Source organism: Macadamia integrifolia, chromosome 6, assembly GCF_013358625.1.
Source record: "Macadamia integrifolia cultivar HAES 741 chromosome 6, SCU_Mint_v3, whole genome shotgun sequence".
Taxonomy (NCBI): Eukaryota; Viridiplantae; Streptophyta; class Magnoliopsida; order Proteales; family Proteaceae; genus Macadamia; species Macadamia integrifolia.
In genome coordinates, this window is record NC_056562.1 from 32550876 (window position 1) to 32571569 (window position 20694).

The following is a 20694-nucleotide window of genomic DNA, read 5'->3' on the forward strand; positions in this document are numbered from 1 at the left end:
ATCAACCCTAGTGAATGGCCTGCAACCCTTCAGAAAACCATTTATACATGCTTTGAAACATACAAACACTCTCTTAAATACAGGAGGGTCTGACATGACCTTCCTTTCATGAAATTGTAGCTTAAACAAACTCCCTGAATTTTTTTCCCTTAGTATCTCACCACAACTGGGCAACTTAGCAAATGAGTTAGCATGACTCCCTTAATTGGTGGCTATCTTTTTTGCTCTATACAATGTAATATAGGGGATCTTAACTTGAAACTTTTCCAGGAAGTAGGCAGCCATTGCACTTGTTTTTATATTTGGATATGTCTTTAATTGAGTAGCAAGATGAGAAGCAATCCAAGTGGATGTAATGTCTTTATTTTCTTTTACTCGAGAACATTGATGCTCCTTACACATTGACTTAATCATATATGTAATTCCACCATCAGCAGGTGAAGCATGGATCCTCCAAGTACATCCAAGTGCTGCACACACAACAGTAATCCTTGACTTCTCATTTTTACGTCTCAGGATTGTAAAACCTTCTTGGATAGCATAGACTTTGAGAACTTCTCTGTAGTGATTTACATCATCAAAAACCATGCCAACAGCTAAATTAATTTTCCCATCTTCAGAATATTTCATCTTATCAAGGTAGGGTCCATAACACTTATCTGAGTCATAATCATCAAAGTTACCTGACTTAATTCTAATTTCTTCCTCTCCTTCAGAAAATGACATGTCTTCATCTTCAAGGTCCAAATCAACATCACTCCCTTCAGTGTTATTATCATCATCAGTTGCTTCATTCCAATCCACATCATTATCAACAACTGTAGATCCATTGCTCCCTAGAGGTGTTTCACCAGTCGTGTTGTAAGTGAAATCACTTGGACTTGTTGTGTTCACTTTTTCAGAACCTTTATTCATACTGTTCATCTTGCAAGCAACATCATTTGTGGTTGTAGTATTCACTGCCTCAGTCCTCATAATATCACCACCCCTTCGAACTTGATGTATTTCTATACTAACCTCAGATGTCTGAGTTTGCTGTAGTACATTACCAATCCCATATTGACTTTGTTGGATATCAGTACCAACTCCACACTGACTCTTCTTAACCTTATCTCCAAATCCACTCTGACTTTGTTGTATGATACTATCTGCCTCCATATTTTTTTCACCCTCCCGAACAATCAATTTTTCAGGGAAGCCCATAATTGTATAATTGAATCTTCGGTGCTCCTCATAATTAAGGTCATAGACGTATAAGTTAATCGTATCCAGTTGTTCACATAATGGAAACATCTCTAGCAAATTTGAATCATGAACAATTTCCATATCCAAATTGTTTGGAAGTATACACTTAACCTTGAATGTCACCGTGTGCCTTATGGGGACATGCCTGATCACTATGTTGTATATGTCACAAACCATTTCCCTATAATAATATCTCTCAGGGTCTACCAATGTGACTCCCGAGATATGCACGTAGTAATGGTAACATATTTGTACCCTTATTTCCATTATAGAAGAGGTCCTGACTGTAGATAAATGTAGATAAGCAGCCAATGTCACAAACAAAAGTCACCAAAGTAGGTAAAAAGTATTTCATTGTAAACAATCCGAACATTCATTGCATATAATCAACAGGAAAACTCTAAACGAAAATCAATATGGACAGTATACACTAAGTTCAACACTTAGCAGCAAAAATCAACAGGAAGTGTGAAACTCTCGTTCCAAATCAAAAGGAAAAAAAAAAAATCAAACTACAATTGGGCATTACAGTAAGAAAAAACTCCTAAAAAACAACAGATTGAACACCTAGAAGCAACACAGTAAGAATAAATCTAATAAAAAACCTACTTTGTACAGCTGATTAAACACCCAGTTAGCAAACTCCATCATGAAGCAGCACAGTAAGAATAAATTTACTAAAAACATACTTTGAACCCCCAGATAGAAAACCCCTCATGAATCAACGAAAATTGTACCTATGTTTAGCCTATTACTCTGTTCAGTTTCAAGCTCACCTCTTCTCTCCTTCGATTGCAGGCACGACGCATGAACAACCGCACTCTTCTAGCGACCGCACGAATATGAAACCCTTTGAAACCCTTCCTATGCCTCTTCTGCTTCGGGGGATAGAAAGAGACAATGAGAAATAGTGGGGACAGTGAGCGAGGGAGATGAGACATAGCTCCTGGTTTCTCTATTCTCCTCTGATTGTAGGCGAGATGCACGAATGTGAAACACTTTGCAATCACTTGACGTATTCTAATCTATTGCTTTAGAACCCAAAAACGTCAACTAAGGGTATTTTAGGGAACTAATAAAATATAAGGGCAGTATAGGTATTAGAATTCTACTGTGAAGCTGATGTAATCACTTAACAACGATAATTCACGTTTAGGTGACGGAAGTGAGAATCTTGAAAGTTCAAGGGAGGGTGGTGATAGAATTCAAAGTAGAGGGGAGGAGATTGATATTAGGTCAAACCTCAAGGGAGGGGAGTGTAATTTTCTCTTATATAAAAAGAGAAGAAGATCTCCAACAACTAATCTCCCTTCGACACCAAACACTTGTTGACTGGCCTCAGCACAAGAATCTCCAAGATAAACTTAAAGCACCTCACTAAGCTAACACATGAAAGTAGAAAGGAATATGATTCTAAATATGAATGGGGTTGAAATGGTAAAGCCTAAATCATTGGTCTCATACTTCCTCTTCGCTGCTCTTTCCTTTCATTTCTTTTCCTTGCAATTATTCATTTTGAGATGGAAATGTCCACATATATAACATGCTATACTAAGTCTAATTATTCAAACAACCTTTGGATCTTTGTTCCAGGTTTTGTGTGAGATTTGAGAATTAAAAAAGGATCAGGCTCCTCTCCATAGAATTCAGGGACCAAACAATAATCCCACGGTTGGGAGAACCAGAACACATGTCTCAAGGTCATAAATTCAAAAAAAAAAAAAAAAAAAGCCAAAAAAAATAATAATAAATCAATTCCAAAAAATAGATTCAGAATCGGATCAATAAGATAATATTGAAAATGTCATTGATATTGTAATGGATTGGCTTAAAAATTAGAAGAGTGAGACTACGGAATCATAATATTAAAAGAGAATCAGATTTGCTTCTCGATTCTAACCTAAATTGACACCTAAATTACAAGATGCCCCCATAAGAAAATCCCTAGTTAATTAATTGTACTTATTTTTCTGGTTTGCGTTGTTTCATAATACATTCCATTGGTTGGTTAGAGCACCCGTTTAGTAAGCATGGTTATGGAATCGGTTTCATCTAAGATTGCCTTATTCTTGGTAAATTTTTAATGGTAAGATTCCAATCGATTTTTCATTGATGAGTATTACTAGCCCCTTGATTTTTGAGTGTCTTTGTTGTACCCTTTGAGATAATTATCCACTCACTGCTTGATAACGGGTGCGACGATGACCAAGGTTTGAGATTATTTTGGAAGATTGTAAAAAAGGTGGATTTTATTCTAATCCATGACATTTATTAGGAGCAGAATTTTATTTTGGTAATCGGAGACCAGCTTAAGGGTGTTTGTGACTTCATAGAAAGATTATCACCGTTGCTAATAATTTGGGAGTTGTGACGAGAAAGGAACAATCGAAGACAAGGGCAAGGTGCCCACATGGCTGGATTGATCATAGAAATGCTAAAAAAATGGGTGCATGAGATCCCTCTTTCGTCTCAGTTTAGTAAGTGTCTGCCAATGATGGAGAATACTGTTTTGCAGATTTTTAATATTAATCCCCTAGCGTCAAGGCTAAGAGCTCTAATTCTCACGTTCTGGCTTCCTCCAGCAACATTAGTCAAGTTGAATGTAGATGGAACTAGCAAAGGGAACCCTGATATTAGTGGAGGGGAAGGTCTCATCAGAAATAAAGATGGCATGGTGCTTCTGGATTTCTCTAGTTTCTATGGTGTTAATTCTAATTTTGTGGCTCAGTTGTGTGGTTTGATGGATGGATTAAGGTTATGTAGTGATGAGGGTAAAAATGCCACTCCCTCAAGTCATCCCTTGCTCATCCTTGGCCGAGCTGACCTCTTGGGTCATCCTTGGCCGACCGACCCCTTGGGTCTTCCTTGGCCAAGCCGACCCCTTGGTCATCCTTGGCCTAGCCGACCCTATGGCTCATCCTTGGCCGAGCCCATCCGTGGCTCGGGCTTGCATGCCTTAATATCTAAGGGCTTGAGGTGTCGAACCAAGCTCGGGCTTGCATGCCTTAATGTCTAAGGGCTTGTGTGCCTTAATGCGTAAGGTCTTGAGGTGCCAAGCTAAGGCTCGGGCTTACATGCCTTAATGTTTAAGGGCTTGAGGTGCCGTGCCGGAGCTCGAGCTTGTGAGGTGTCGAGCTGGGGCTCAGGCTTGCATGCCTTAATCTCTAAGGGCTTGAGGTGTGGAACCGGAGCTCGGGCTTGCGAGGTGCCGAGCCGGGGCTCAGGATTGCATACCTTAATGTGTAAGGGCTTGAGGTGCCGAGTTGGAGCTCGGGCTTGTGTGCCTTAATGTGTAAGATCTTAAGGTGCCGAGCCGAGGCTCAGACTTGCATGCCTTAATGTCTAAGGGCTTGAGGTGTTGAGTCAGGGCTTGGGCTTACATGTCTTAATGTTTGAGGGCTTGAGGTGTTGTGCCAGAGCTCGAGCTTGTGAGGTGCCGAGCCGGGGCTCAGACTTGCATGCCTTAATATCTAAGGGCTTGAGGTGTGGAACCGGAGCTCGGACTTGTGAGGTACTGAGCTGGGGCTCGGGCTTGCATGCCTTAATGTATAAGGGCTTGAGGTGCCGAACCCATGCTCAGGCTTACATGCCTTAATGTCTAAGGGCGCTGCCGAGCCAGAGCTCAAGCTTATGAGGTGCCGAACCCATGCTTAGGCTGGCGTGTCTTTTACCTACCAGTTTGGGTAGGCCCTTCTTTCCTCGTGAATGAGGTCTTCTTTTGTCGACCATCAGGCTTGACTCATCCTTTCATATTGGATGAGATCTTCTTTTACCAACCAGTTCAAGTCAGCCTTTCTTCTTCTTTGGAATGATTATCCCATTTTGGATAGTGATTCTCACCTTTGCCCATTCATTCTGCTTGGTTTGGTCTCATTGTTATCGATGGGGTGATCATCACGTCGACAACCCTGTTCAGATGTTCAGGAATAGGCCACAGTTGATTCTTCGACTATTGGCGTGGCTAGTTCCATGGTTTTTTCATCCTCGCTCCATGAGATGTTGGTGTTGTAGCTCATACAGTCCGGGTTCAACTGTGTCAAGCGGCGATCCGTCTTATTCTTCTTTCGCTCCTGGGAGTCATCCTAGGCCTTGGGGGTCTTTTCTTTTCTCTGGTAGCTCAATCCTATCAGTTATTCCCTTGGAGGGTAGGACCTCTTCCATGTTGGCATACTGGTTGCACCTTCTTAGCAGCTCGGGCATTATATCTGGCAAGTCGAGGACTAGAGATTGGACCAGATTGGGGTATGTAATCCCATTGCACAATGCGTTATATGCTACTCCTTTTGGCAGATTTTTCACTTCCAGTGTCACCTTGGTAAATGGGCAAGGAAATCTCGTATAGTCTCCCTAGACCTCTGTCTCATGTTCATCACGTTCTGTGAGGTTTGCTTCTGCTTCATGCTAGCTTGGAAATGTGTGAAGATCGCTCTCGTCAGTTCTTCATAGTTGTGGATGGACCGGGGCCTCAAGTTTGACATCCACAACAGTGCGACCCCCTTCAGTGAGGCTACGAAAGCTCGGTAGAGAGTTGCGTCCAATCTCCCTTCGGTGTGATGATCACCTCATCGATAACAATGAGACTGAGCCGAGCAGAATGAATGGGAAAAGGTGAGAATCATGGTTCAGAATGGGATAATCATTCCACTGAAGAAGAAAGGCCAACCCAAACTGGTCGGTAAAAGAAGATCTCATCCACTATGAAAGGATGAGTCAACCCCGATGGTCGGTAAAAAAAGACCTCATTCACAAAGAAAGAAAGGCCAACACGAATTGGTCGGTAAAAGGAACGCAAGCCCGAGCATGGGTTCGGCACCTCACAAGCTCGAGCTCTGGCTCAGCACCTCAAGCCCTTAGACATTAAGGCATACAAGCCTGAGCCCCAGCTCAACACTCAAGCCCTTAGACATTAAGGCATGCAAGCCTAAGCCCTGGCTCGGCACCTCAAGTCCTTACGCATTAAGGCATGCAAGCCCTAGCCTCAGCTTGGACCTCACAAGCCTATAAATACCAAGGTAAGCCTCCAACACAGGGGATCGAACACTTTTTTCACTAAAGCACTCTTGAGCAAGCTGTTGTGAAAAAATCTGACTTAGGCATCGGAGAGTCCCCCGTTGGGTTAGCTTGGCTCTCCCCTGTCTTCTCTTCTATGCAGATCGACTGGAGCATCAGGAGCTGCAAAGAAGATCGACTAGTCAATTTTTACCACATCAGGCCTACCTGCCACCTCGGTCGCTCCTTGGGATGTCCACTCCTACATTTAAGGGACGTGACCCCTGATTATAGGAGCAAAACTCAGATCACTACACGTCACTAGAAGCATCCACCATTCTCACGACTTGCACCTTCGAGATCAAAGAAGAATATTCCCAGAACATGCTCTGGGATCAAGGATATTTCTAGAATCAGAGAGCCATTCCTCTCAAGGACTCCACACCTAATAGGACTCTCCACAAACGTCTCTCCTTCTCTCTCCATCAGTAGCCTATAAATACCAAGGTAAGCCTCCATCACAGGGGATCGAACACTTTTTTCACTAAAGCTCTCTTGAGCGAACTGTTGTGGAAAGATCTAAACTGAAGATCCATAACCTGATCCGAGCACATAATCCTTACTTATGTGGCTTCTACAGGTCGACCTACGGACCTCTACCTGAAGGAGTGGGGGCTTATGATGAGGGTAAAAATGCCACTCCCTCAGGTCATCCTAGGCCTAGCCAACCTCTTGGGTCATCCTTGGTTGAGCCGACCCCTTGGGTCATCCTTGGTCGAGCCGACCCCATGGCTCATCCTTGGCCAAGCCTACCTCTTGGGTCATCCTTGGCCTAGCCGACCCTATAGCTCATCCTTGGTTGAGCCGACCCTTTGGCTCATCCTTGGCAAACCCGACCCCTTGGCTCATCCTTGGTCGAACCTCCCTAAGGAGTCTGATCTGATCCCAACGATTGCGAGGACAATCCAGCTCACCGGCTCACTGATACTAGCTGCCACCTCAGTCTCTCCTCAAGCTAACCTGCCACCTCAGTCTCTCCTCAGGCTGACCTGTCGCCTCCGCCTCTCCTCAAACCGACCTACCGCCTTGGCCTCTCCTTAGGCCGACCTGTCACCTCAATCTCTCCTTAGGCCGACCTACCACCTCGTTCTCTCCTCAAGCCGACCAACCACCTCAGTTTGGCTTGTGGACGACCTATCACCTTGGCCTCCCCTCGAGTCAACCCCTCACCTCGCCTTGGTACAATCAAGTAAGGCGTTTAGAAACGTGCACACGTCCACTCCTACATTTAAAGGACATGATCCCTGATTATAGGGGCAAGACTCAGGTCGCTACACGTCACCAGAAGCATTCACCATTTTCACGACTTGTACTTTCGAGATAAAAGAAGAATATTCTCAGAACATACCCTGAAACCTGGAATATTTTCGGAATTACAGAGCCACTCCCCTCAACGACTCTATGCCTAAATAGAACTCTCGACAAACGTCTCACCTTCTCTCTCTATTAGCAACCTATAAATACCAAGGTAAACCTCCATCACAGGGGATGGAACACCTTTTTCACTAAAGCTCTCTTGAGCAAACTGTTGTGGAAAGATCTAACTTAGGCATCGGAGAGTCCCTCATCGGGTCAGCCCAGCTCTCCCCTATCTTCTCTTCTGTGCAAATCGACTGGAGCATCAGGAGCTGCGAAGAAGATCAGCTGGTCAATTTTTACCGCATCATGTACGGATATGGGTTTCTTAGATTTTTCTATTAACTCTGATTCTACCTTGATTGTGAATTCAATGTCTAATAGGTTATGTGAACTATAGAGTTGGTGGTATTGGTTTCAGGAAGTGATAACTCTATGTGATTCTCTTTAAACTTAAATGTCTTTTTCTTTCCAGGAGAATAACAGAGTGACTGATTGGTTAGCGAACTTGGTACTTCAACTATAGATTTTATTTTTCTCAATGACCAAACTCTTCCGAGAAACCTAAGCCAAATCATTAAAGAAGACAAAGTTGGGTGATCGATTTCTAAAATGTAATTTTTCCTTCGAATTTTTTATTTTGCTTTGAGAGTATGAGTACCTCTGTTTTTTGGACTGAAAATTAAGATAAGTGGGTTATGTCACTTTGTGTTCTTTCTACTTTTATTAATAATATTTTAGGCACTCCGCCAGGTCCCAGATAATGTTCCGAGTTTAAAAAGATAATTCATTCCACCATTTGAGGAATAGGGATTGGCATCAGCCCTGTCCGATCCCAAGTCGGGGTAAATACTGTGTTGTTAGATCGATATAGGCGAAGGGTAATAAGGTTAAAAAAATCAGTTTTTTAGTATGAAAACCAGGGTGATTTTAGATATTTAGGCCGGTACAGGCCTATCTAGATCGGATCAGATCGGTATCGACCCTCTCCGAGACCAATGCCGATATCTTAACATTTTCTGTTTCTCTTGGGTAACGATTCTGGTATCTTGAAATCATGGTTCATTCTTTGTGAATATTTTTGGTTTGTCCTCTTCCTCTTCTAATCCCGTACACTTCCCGCTACCTTAGATGGTTCCAGAGTAATTCCACTAACCTTATCTCGACGGGGTTCCAAAAGCGCGATGTCTGTCAACCTTCTCGTTCCTACCGACACGTGGACAAAGTACATTTTTAAACCCCACGGAAGCACCGGGTGAAGCTTCTGGAAAAGAAATTGCGAGAAGAGTAGTTTCTCGTATTCTCTCTCTCTCTCTCTCTCCTTGTCTGCTGTTGTGGTGGGGGGCACCCTTTCTTTATTTCTTTCTTTTCCATTTATCTTCTCATATTTAATCCACTGCGAAGCTTCTAGAAAGAACAAAAACTCTCTCTCTCACAGGTGGAGCACTTCTCTCCCTCGTTCTGTGGTTGAAGATCCGGCGTTCCGAAGCTTTATCGCCGGAAATTTCCCCTTATGCTGGAGGAATCTCATTCGATTTCCACTAATTTTTTCGAGGTAATCTTTGAACTTTTATTTATTTCGTGATAGGTTTCGTTTAATTTGTCTAGTTTCCTTGTGTTTGCAGTTTTTTCTTATCTAATTTTCTTTTCCTGATCTGAAAATACCTCAAGTCTGCGAGTTTGATGGGTTGGATTAATAGGGAAGGAAGTGAATCATAATATTCCTCTCCGTCTTAATGTCTGTGACGTGTTCTAGATGTTAGGGTGAGAATTGGGATTGATCAGAAGCTATGGCTCTCCCACCGGGTGAACAGATCGGCGAAGCAACCACCACTGGTGACGCTCACAGATCTCTGCCAACGCCTTTCCTGACAAAAACCTATCAACTTGTCGACGATCCTGCCATAGACGACGTTATTTCCTGGAACGAAGATGGTTCCACTTTCATAGTCTGGAGACCGGCCGAGTTCGCAAGAGATCTGCTCCCAAAATACTTCAAGCACAATAACTTCTCAAGTTTTGTTAGACAACTCAATACCTACGTGAGTAATCTGTCTCTTATCTCTATCCATGGTTCTTCCTTTTCATCACTTATTTAAAAAGTGTATTCATTATTATTTTATTTTTTAATATTTTAATATTATTCGCTTTCGGAACCAAATTGTACAGGGATTTAGGAAAATCATTCCTGATCGTTGGGAATTTGCAAACGATTGCTTCCGCAGAGGAGAGAAGAAGCTTCTATGTGACATACACCGGCGAAAGATCTCACCGGCGGCAACCGCATCAGCCGTGACACCACCAGCAGCGGGACAAACGGTTCTACCGGGGTCTCCAACAAACTCCGGCGAAGAACAGGTTCTCTCCTCGAACTCAACACCAACCATGGTTACTGCTACTTGTCGCCTTACGAGCTGTACCACTACCGCTGAGCTTCTGGACGAGAACGAGCGGTTGAGAAATATAAATATACAGCTTTCACATGAACTGACGCAGATTAAGAGCCTCTGCAACAACATCTTTGTTTTAGTGACCAAGTATGCTTCTTCACAGCAAGAGAATGGTGGTTTCCTGACTGAGAAACCGCTTGAATTGTTGCCGGCGAAGCGGCTTGCAGAGGAATCTGATGCCATTGCTGGAGTGAGTCAGAGCCGAGTGAAGTCCGATGACGAGATGAGTGCACGGTTATTCGGTGTTCCCATAGGAGTGAAACGTGTGCGAGGGTGTGACGAGGTGCAGGATCAAGAGCACCAGCACCAGCACCAGCACCAGCACCAGCACAAGCAACAACAACAACGACAGGGGTCTGAGGTGAAATCAGAACCGTTAGATCAGAACTCTGTTCATCGGGACCATCCTTGGCCAAAAACTGTCGCCGACCTAACCACAGGGTTTGTAATTGACAGAAGATTGTCATGGTAGATTAGAGAGGACGGAACAGATTTGGTGTCCCCGTATGAGGAGATGTGCACATGCGAATCACACGGGGGGATCATGTGTTTTCGTCAACCTCTATCTGGGTAAATCAAGAAACTTCTCCAGCCTTAACTTCTTATTGCTTATATATATTCTGATTTTCTTTTTTGATTTCAACTCTTCTTCACTTTCGGGCGTTTAAATTCAAAGAAGAGAATGTAAGAATTTGAACGCTGGGATTGGTCTGTAAAATCTGGTTGTGAAGGCAAATTACCAGTTTTTTCATCCTTTCATCCATTGTAAAAAAATGGTTAGCATCATAAGTTTCCTGTCTTTGTTTTGTTTATAGCTAGCGGCTGTGGATTCCTACCCTGATTGGGTGGGGGGCTCGTGCGGCGCGGCCGAGGGAGGTTGCCGCACGCCAGGCGCGAACTTACTAGTGGCCCGCACGTTACTGTAAGTTGGAACCACGTAGAAAGAACTATATAGGAAAACAGAAGACGACACCTCGCACCTTCGACTGGCTTCGAGTGTTCGAGAGAGTTTGCGAAGGAAAGCGACAAATAGGATAAGGAGATCTAAAACTAAAAAAGCAAAAAGCGCTTTCCTGGTTAATAAAAAATTAAGTAATAATAAAATAATTAAAAAGGGGCAGAAAAAGGATGAAGGCAACATTATATAGGATAGGTACCAATGAATCAAACCAGGAATGAGAGACGTGGCTGGAACCTGGATCCTCTCCTGTGCCCAAGTATTTTATACAGGAGAGTTTAAAAGGTAATTTAAGAGTCCGACAGCATCGTCCCTCTGTGATTGATTTTTACAATATTTTTTTTCGGAAAAAGCAGAAATCCAGCAATGTGATCTCATAACTTCTTGTGCCGTTGCCACGTTCTGGGAGTTCCATCAAAGGGTGTTATCTGTTTGGTTTTGATGTTAGATGGTTCGAATCAAACGGTTTTGATGTTGATGGTCAGATTTAATTTGATGTAAGATTTTTTAAGCAAAATTAAAATTGAATTATATAATAAATAGTTTTATGGCAAAAAGGTCGCGGAACGTACGTGTAAATACTGTTTTCAAAACGTTCTTTGTGGATAACCGTGGATTTAACCACAAATAATCTGAACCATTGAAACGTTTCTCTCTCCTTTTATCGAACACCGGCTGTGATGGTGACAGCTAGTCATCCCTAATTATTCCCTCTCTCTCCTCTCGCTCTCTCACGCTCTCCTCTCTGTGTGAATCTGCACTCCCTCAAATTTCGACCAAACTTCTTTCTCTCCTCTTGTGAATAGATTTTTGATTGTCCTGAAAACTTTAGATATGGAAGTTCTGATCTTGTAGTTAAGAGATTGTAAGATTGTGAATGTTCAGATCCTCTCTCAAACAGGTTAGGTGGAATTGTTAGGGCGAAGAAACTGATCTGATTCTTGGTAAGGTCTGAATCTTAAAGGGAAGAGAGAGAGAGAGAGAGAGAGAGAGAGAGAGAGAGAGAGACCAACTGTCATTATCCCACTCTTCCTTATTATTTGGAAGGGAGGAAGTTGGGGTAGTTACATTCACCATTCCGTGACCATCACAACAGGTTAAATATAAGAATAACCTGATTTTTCCACCCTAAAAACTGGGAACCGATTACAATATAAAAAATTATTTGATGGTTTAGATTAATTCTTATTAAATGGACGGTTTATATTTAAAGTAAGTGAAAATAAGATTGCAACACGTACGTGCTGCTACCACTCGCCCTAGTTTTATATATTAAAATCGTGGAAATTTTTTATAAACGGTTTTGGTTTAAATGATTTTTAATTTTTATCCAAATAATTTCATTCAGTGAAATGGATATAAATTGTAACATTAAATTGAATTTTTTATTTTTACATTTTTTTTATTGTTATATGTTTTTCTCTTAATAGTTGTTTGATGTAAATTTATTTATTTTTTATTGAAATATATATAAACTTAATATTGGATATATAAGTTAATGGTTTATCAATGATTTAAATTTTAAAATTAAAATCAATTATGATTTTAATTTTAAAGTTAAGATCAAATTATTTAATAAATAGTTTCACAGTTTTGGTATAAATGATTGGATGAAATCGATTTGGATATAATTCGGATTAAATTCACATTCTTACATCTAACCGTTAAAAGTTAGTGGATGAGAAATCAGACCGTTCTATCCGGAAAGAAGAAGGAAAAAAAAAAAAAAAAAAAAGATTGTTCATTGCTGGTTGATAGGTGTGTGGAATGGGGTGGATTGGGAGTACATCCCTTTGCCTCAATTCGACCCCATAAATTTAAATATAAACAAATATATAGTAAAGTAGCATGGTTTTAAGTACTGGATACTAATTGGTATTGATTTGATACTTATCCTATTGGTTAGTATCAGTTGTCTCGAATGGATTTGGACTCAAAGATATTGATATTTGTATCGTAATTTAACAAATATGTTAATACAGATTGGTGGATACATCCACCAGCCGATCAGAGGTCAAGTGAAAGAGTGAAGGTTTCAGAACCACCGGAGGAGACGGAGCCATAGCGTGAATAGTAGGTAGGTTTAAGGATGTGAATTTGAAATCGTAATTGTTACCGAAATTGAATTGAACCGTTTACATTGAAAATGTAAAACTGTTTAGTAAATGGTTCGGTTTTGGTTTTAAGTTTAAGATCGATTAGTTAAATGTGTCAATTTGGTTTTAATCGGTTAACCCGTCGGTTTCAAATCGAATTGACACCGTGAAAATCGAATGATTACACCATCAAAACTGACCCATTTAACCCGTATAGCGATTTAAGAATAAAGGGTTAACTTATGTGTTTTCAACGCTTCATACTATTTAACTTTGGAACACTAACGATAAGTTGTGTTCATTCATTAGAAGCTTTGTTTGTATTTCATTTTCTCCATGTAATATTTTCTTTTGCTTGGTTGTTTGGTTATTTTAACGAAACATGATGGGTTTAGTTTAGGGAAGAATTAAGGATCATAGAGATTGTCCAACAGTTTATTCAATAGTTTACTTCTATTATGTACGTAGTTATGTAGTTAAATCCTTACTTCTTCAGTACCTCATTTAATTTGATACAAGATTGAAGCGTTTATCAACAAAAGTAAATTTCAGTAAACATGCGAATAAACTAACAAACTAATTGCTAACTGTTTAGAAACTATATGGATTAAACCACGATCAAAACCGTTTAAAAATCGTGAAACCATTTGGTAAATAGTTCAATTTTGGTTTCAACTAAATAAATGTGAACCGAACTGAACTGTATCATATGCACTAAAACCAAACCAATTAACACCCTTTCCATAGGTTATTCAACCTTCATAACCCCAAAAGGCAAAACCTGAACTCCACCATGACACCCTCGAACGAAAGTAAATCAGGTTTTCATATGATATTGATCATCCACATACATGTAATCTACAATAGGAGAAGATGCCATGTATGGATATGGATCGAAACTGATCCGCTCTCCCCAGCAGTGCCTCCAACACACAAACACACACTTCCTCTCTCGACTCATAAAGGTCAGCTACCATGGAAGAGGCTCTCGGGTGACTCAAATGGTCTCACCCACTTGTCGGAATCAGATCCGAAAGAGGTGCAAGAAACTGTACTAAAAGAAATGCAACAATGACAACAATAACCAAAAATGGCATCAAGGAGAGAGTGGTAGAGGCTCCGGTAGTAGGAACATGCAAGTACTGGAGAGTTTGGCAACTGTCATGGGTCCTATACGCAATAGAAATAAGGCCTCCAGTAGTGAGGTTGCAATGTCTCTGGATAAGCAAAGAAGAATCGGTGGCTACAAAGAACAGGGTGTTAGATTCCATATCTAGATTTTTTATGGGGTAAGGAGAGGGAGAGAGAGGGGCCAGGTGAGTGACGAAAAGGGAAAGGGAAAGGGGCCGGGACGGTTTTCTATTGTGTTTCTTAACAGCTATCTGGTATGGGATGTATTGGGATCTAAAAATATTCTATGGTGAGTATGAGAAAATTTTCTTTGGATTTGCCTAAGGTCTTTGGCATTCATTCAATTCTAGCAAAGGAGACTTGTTTAAGATGAAGAGAGAATCATTTCATCCATCACTTTTGATGGTTGGTTGGAGGATCACTTCATCCATTATTTTTGATAATTGGATGAAACTCCTACAATAATGCTATGGGTATTTCAGACCTTGGCGTAATTTGAGAAAAAAAATATGAGATCAGAGTGGTGGGATTCTCTTCACCCACCGAGAAGGGTGAAGAGAAATTTTCTCTGAGAAGTATTTTGAGCTCTTGGCCTCTTGGGGGAAGACTGAAGAGGTGGACAATAGCGGCTGAGCTGACTGAATCACTTTGGATTCTCCGAAAATCTAGGACCCACCCAAGCTGTCTCTTTCCACCCATCGTTTTCAAGTTAAGTTTGGTGTCCTCTACCTCTCATGGCTTCACTACGCTGCCTCTCTTTGTATAATTAACTATTATATTGAAGTAGTTAAAGGCTTTGTTGAAGAAAAGGGGCTGCGTTGCCGTCAATTAGGAATTTAGGATTGTGGTGTATTACCATTAGCCGCCAGTTTTGGTAAGACTCAGCATTGAAATATATATGTAGCCTTTGTCTATCCACACTGGTCTTTGTATAAAATTAATTTGAACTATTGAAGGAGATTAGGTATACCGCTGGTATATTAAAAAAGATTATTCTTCCTAACATTGTTGCTGTCAAGATGATCATAAACAAATTTCCAAGAGGATTGCATACGCCAAGTTGGCTTTGACTCTCATAATAAGTCGTTGCAAATGGACATCGTGACTAAGATTTATATGTGGGAGCAGGGTTTAAGTTCACGATATCGGACAGGGTTGATATTAATCTGATCCCATTGGAGAGAGATATCCTTGGTTGCCATTAAAAAATTGTTTTTTAACTTCATTATCTTTCATTTGTAGATATGGTATTGGTCAAGAATTGGGATTGAACATGACTACAAAAATTTAATTTGATCTAATTCCCAAAACCGTGTGGAAAAGAGGTGTTTCAAGGAAAATGGCAGTAGTTTGTAAGTTTCCGATTGGGGCATGGGAGCAAAGAATCTATTCCCTCAGCAAAGAAGTAAGTCTTGAGCGCTAACACGCCAAAACCAAGCAACGGCTAGTACACCCTTTAGAGTAAGTAAAGTGCGATTGCGCATCCAATAAGAAAACCAAAATTATGTTTAGTCTACTATTAGCTTACTCAAATATGGGCGAAAGTGGGCCTTTGGATCGCCTCGTTCTGATGATCTACGGTCACCCTAGGGGTGGAAGGATTTTCTTCTTTGCTGCTTAGCCCCAACGACAAACGAATCTACAGGGGACATTTTCGAGGGTTGCCCGCTTCCTTCTTACTTATGCAATGTGAAGCGCCGCTAATACCCTCCTAAAGTGTTATTTTCCGTCGCTATCTCTGAGATTCCGCTCTCCATATTACTACCAGGGTTGCAATTCACGTAAAAGTCAAGTTTCATTCAGAAGAAGGTGCTCAGAGTGAGATGTTTTTTGGTAAACTCAGTAAGTGAGAAGTAGAGACATGATCACAATTAAGGAGTGCACTATGGCACTTGGCAGTAACAATAATTTTTTGTTTGTGCATTAATATTAAGGTGAGAGTGTTGTATCTTGTGAAGTCACTTTGTAAGGTGAGAAATGTCTTGTTTTCTAAGAATTATTTCTTCTTTAGCCTATAGTACTGTTTCAAGAAGTTGTTATCTAAGAGGAGTCATTGTTCTAGCAGTGTCTCGAGAAAACTTGAATTCCCATTATTATTATAGTGGAGATTTTCTTAGGCTAAAGGCTTGTGGGTTTTCCTTTTCATTTTGAAAGAGTTTTCTTTCTCTCTCTTTTTTTTTTTTTTTTTTTTTTTCATCCCAATCATGTCCTTTAATCTTTTCATTTCGCATTGCTTAGTCAGGCCAGAAGAAGTTTTAAAGCCACTTCAACTACCACTTCTGTTCTTCTTGGAAGAGAGCAAGTAGAAATCTACTTATCCGAATCTACGCGGTCACCATTGTCCTCTGACCTTTTCTGCTTTAGCGCCCTAAAACGTAGTAGATGATTTCAATGCTCACCCTTAAATACGCAAAGTTTGGACAAGTCAAGTTGAATTCATTTGATTCATTGTTATGGAAAATCATGTCTCAACCACTGGTTTTAAATTGTTTAAAAAAAAAAAAAAAAAAAAAAAAAAAAAAAAAAAAAAAAAAAAAATCCCACGGTTTGTTTTTTGGGAAATATCATTCGATATTACCATAGCATCGCTTGAATTTACCTAATAATTAAAAAAAAAAAAAAAAATGAAAAAAAAAAAACGTCAAAAAATGTTCAGCCATCAAAAAAATTTTTTTAAGGCGCCCGTTCTGTCTTCAGAATGATAGACATAAATTTTTCGTTTTTTTCTAGAAAAAAAAAAAAAAAAAAAAAAAAAAAAAAAAAAAAAAAATGGGGAATTGATGTGTTTGATAATGTCTATCAATTGTTTCTGGGGAAAAAATGTAAGTCGATAGTAACCAGCGAAAGAATGACCATGAGTCATTTTCAGAAATGGTAACTTGTTTCGTTTGGGTCGTTTCTTGAACCATAAATAGGTAGAAATTTCAATTTTTATTTCTAAAAACAAGTAAAATGAAATAATTTTATCAAACACTTTTTGTTTCGTTTTTGCAGCTTTTGGACACAGAAACGATAGAAACAAGTTTCTTGAAACTTTATCAACGGCCCTGAGTAAATCACTAAAAATTAGTGAAAAATAGTCAAAATTTGGCAAGAAACTAGACGGAACTGATCCTAAACAGTTCGAAACAAAATAAGATTTATTAGGGTTGTGTTTGGCAGTCATTCATGTTTCGTGTGAAAAACAGAATTTTCAATTTCTATGTTAAAATACCATTTTAAAATAAAAATATGGTGTTTGATAAAATTGTTTCAGGATCAATTACCCTAGTTGCTCACTTTTTTGTATTTGAAACGAAACTGAAATGACGGAACAAGATTCTGCATTCCATCATTTTACGTTTCTAGCATTTTTTTTTCCCTTTTCATTCCGAAAAAATCGAAAGACACCAAGTTGACACCAAACGCTTGGGAACCAAAAAACGTCAGAAATATTTTTCTAAATGATTATCAAATGCATTCTAGATCAATTTCGGATTTAGATATTGTGGAACTAAAACCAAATCAACAAGAACTTGGTATCAACTCAAAATTTAATAAAAAATCTATTTTTTTCTCATAATTTTGTGCATATATACAACAGCATTACCAAAAAAAAAAAAAATGGGAACAGGCTGATGTGGCAGCAACAATTACAGCCCCTACCCATGGCCCGGACCCGAACTTGTAGGGCACTGGAACTGGAACACCAAGGGCTGTTCCACTCCCACTCCCACTAGCAGCACTGAACTTCTGATTCGCGGCAGCCGGAAACCTACAAGTTTTGGGCGGCGCAGAACGGGCCAAGCTGCAAAGGCACTTTGCGATCGGAGCGTCTTGACGGAGAAATTAATGATACCGTTACGTTACCATTCCGATCTCTCAAGCTGTAACTGAGGAAGTTGCAGATACTGTGGCGGCGTATAGGTCTCCCATTGAAAAATCTGAGATTTTGGAATCTTGAAGTTCCAACAGTCTGACTCCTCCATGAGTCGGTCTTGCATTTGCAACCTCCACCGTAATCACGACCTGAAACGAATTGGGTAAAGGCAGCGCGGCTCTAGCTTCTGGTTGCCGATGATGGTTGCTCCTTCTCCCTTCCAAGTTTGTCGACCTCTTGTTCACGTGGAGTCCGCTCTTACGATCACGAATATGTTCTTCCTTATAGATCTTCCGTTGAGGCGTAAGCCTTCCGCAGAGATAATGGTGATCTCCAAAGAACTTGTTGCCTTCTCCATGTTTGATAAAATGCTTCTTAAGACTTCTCTTGCTTGCTATATAGTGTGAGTATCTCTAACCCAATATATAGGGGAAAATAATTGCGAAGGAAGAAGTGAAGAAGGGAGGAAGAAGAGACGTACGGGGTTTCTGAATTTTCCGCTTCCACGCGCAAGCAAGGTTCGTGGAACGTTGTTTAGTTCTTATGTTATGTATAGTAGCTGTTCAACTACCGAATTGAACACGTTATTGCCAATCACATCAGATGTTTATGAATGGTCCATACATTCTAAATATTAAAATAAAAACCTTAGAGATAACATTAGAAGAAAAACAAAAAAAAGTGTTTCGTGTGGGGTAGTGCCTATATCAAGAGTCAAGGACGAGTGAACGCGTACAAGTAACATCAATAGTGACTCTTATTTTTTAATGTGGATTAGGGTCTCGTACGAAAATGATTCTTGTACGGGTTGAGGACTTGATCAGCTCGTATTATTTTTATCATTTTTTATTTTGTGTGGGTGGATCGATTATTTCACATTCCATGTGTTTGATGTAGAGATCATAAGACAAATTAACTGTTACCGACGAAAAATGGCCAATCCTTTTTGAGTGAAAAATACCCTCTTTAAGATGAAATTTTCCAATCTATCTATGATATTTTATTTCCATGGTTGCTACCATGGCAAGCAGGAAAACTTGGCTGCTACCCCACGAAGAAACCATTTTTCAAAAAAAATAAAAAAAATAAAATAAATAAAATAAAATTTAGACAAGAAATCTCATGGTGAATGCCTCGTCGTTGCTGAGACATTTTGATTCTTTATAATACGTGGAAAGTGCCGCCGCATTTCCATGGTAGGAGAGATAGTAGGTCCTGCCTTACTTAGATACCCTAGATGGGTTTCTGTGGGATCTAACCATCCATTGCGCCACTCACACCCGATGCGCGTAAACCGTCAAATCTGAAGAACATGAAGAAATGAGTAGGGAAAACTAGAATTGACTAGGACCCAAAGGTGTAACTTGAATAAAGGATTAGAAAATTGGTTTCCTTTTTTTTTTTTCCCCTCTGAAAAATGGTTTCTTTGTGGAGAAAAAAGCCCTTTTCCACTTGTGTTCTTTACATTTAGACAGGTTTTTTCTTCCTAAGCAGTATAGAATATAGTAGACATTGACCCAATCCCACACCCGACCGACCCCACATGACAAGGTAGAGTACCTTCCCAAAGGGTTTACACCCTTAAGATACATTCATATATATACCCATGGAAACTTTTACAAGTTTCCAATGTGGAACTAAACTTTAGTTCACATGTTTTACTAGTACCAAAGAATAAAGTTTAACTCACATGCTTTACTAGTACCAACGAGTTTTGAACAAAAGGAAGAGACTTATTGTTTTGAAACTTAAACTCCAACATTGTTAGATAAAAAACACTAGAATCATTGGAATATTTCTCGGATCTATCAATTCAAAGGATTTTTCAGACCCATTCAAGCTGATTACAATCTGAATCGAATTGGGCTTGACATTGACCCTTGGTCCAAGAGAGTAGGAGTAGATCGACAAACACCTGAAAAGTACTTATTAGATATGCCAGTTCATTTTTCGAAAATGTTTGGCACTCTCCTCCATAGGCTTTCACACGCATTTGAAGATGTTGAAATCATAATACTCAAAAAGGGAACAATTTCCCTTTACCCACGGTAAGGAAGAATTCCTTAACTGAGGGGTTTGGATGGTGTACAAGAGGAATAGTGAAGAATATTATTAACTTCATAGTATAGGATAGCAAAGCATTTTTTTATTCTAAATGAGTATATATATTTTTGCTTCATCACCTATGATAGAGGAAAACTTTCTCTTACTCAAAATCTCTAGAATATTATGATTTTTTTGAAATTTTGTGAGATCATAACTCATCCTTAACTGAGGATGTTTGGGATGATTTAAGAACACTTTTTACAGTTTGTCAAAACGTGGGCGCACAATTGCTTTCTAAGAGCATGAAAATGACCACAAACCCTTTAAGGCATAAACATAATCGTCATGCAAATGTATCATGAATAGGAAATTCCATGTTCCTTTGCTTAAAAGCCATATATTATTATTATTATTATTATTTATTATTATTTTTTTTTTTAAGGAAGCCACACGTATATGGGTAGATGGAAACTTCTAAGTACTCCAACTGATGGTTGTAGGTAG

The 20694-nt window shown here is 39.9% G+C and overlaps 1 protein-coding gene across 2 annotated transcripts; it reads left to right on the forward strand.

Moving 5' to 3' along the window:
- The first annotated feature begins 8990 nt into the window (after window positions 1-8990).
- Window positions 8991-10859, forward strand: LOC122081312 (heat stress transcription factor B-2b-like). Of its 2 annotated transcripts, none has more exons than XM_042648381.1 (3): window positions 8991-9205; window positions 9322-9692; window positions 9820-10859. In XM_042648381.1, the coding sequence occupies exons 2-3, from the start codon at window positions 9441-9443 to the stop codon at window positions 10570-10572; spliced, it is 1005 nt and encodes a 334-aa protein (XP_042504315.1). In that variant the 5' UTR covers window positions 8991-9205; window positions 9322-9440; the 3' UTR covers window positions 10573-10859. The 2 variants fall into 2 exon arrangements, with proteins under 2 accessions (XP_042504315.1, XP_042504314.1); XM_042648380.1 differs by having other exon boundaries at window positions 9407-9692.
- Window positions 10860-20694: the final 9835 nt, after the last annotated feature.

Excerpts from the sequence above, each read along its gene's own strand:
- LOC122081312 (XM_042648381.1), top strand. The coding sequence starts at position 9,441 with ATGGCTCTCCCACCGGGTGAACAGATCGGCGAAGCAACCACCACTGGT. Across the intron at positions 9,693-9,819 it reads TTAGACAACTCAATACCTAC|GGATTTAGGAAAATCATTCC; the intron begins GTGAGTAATCTG and ends CAAATTGTACAG.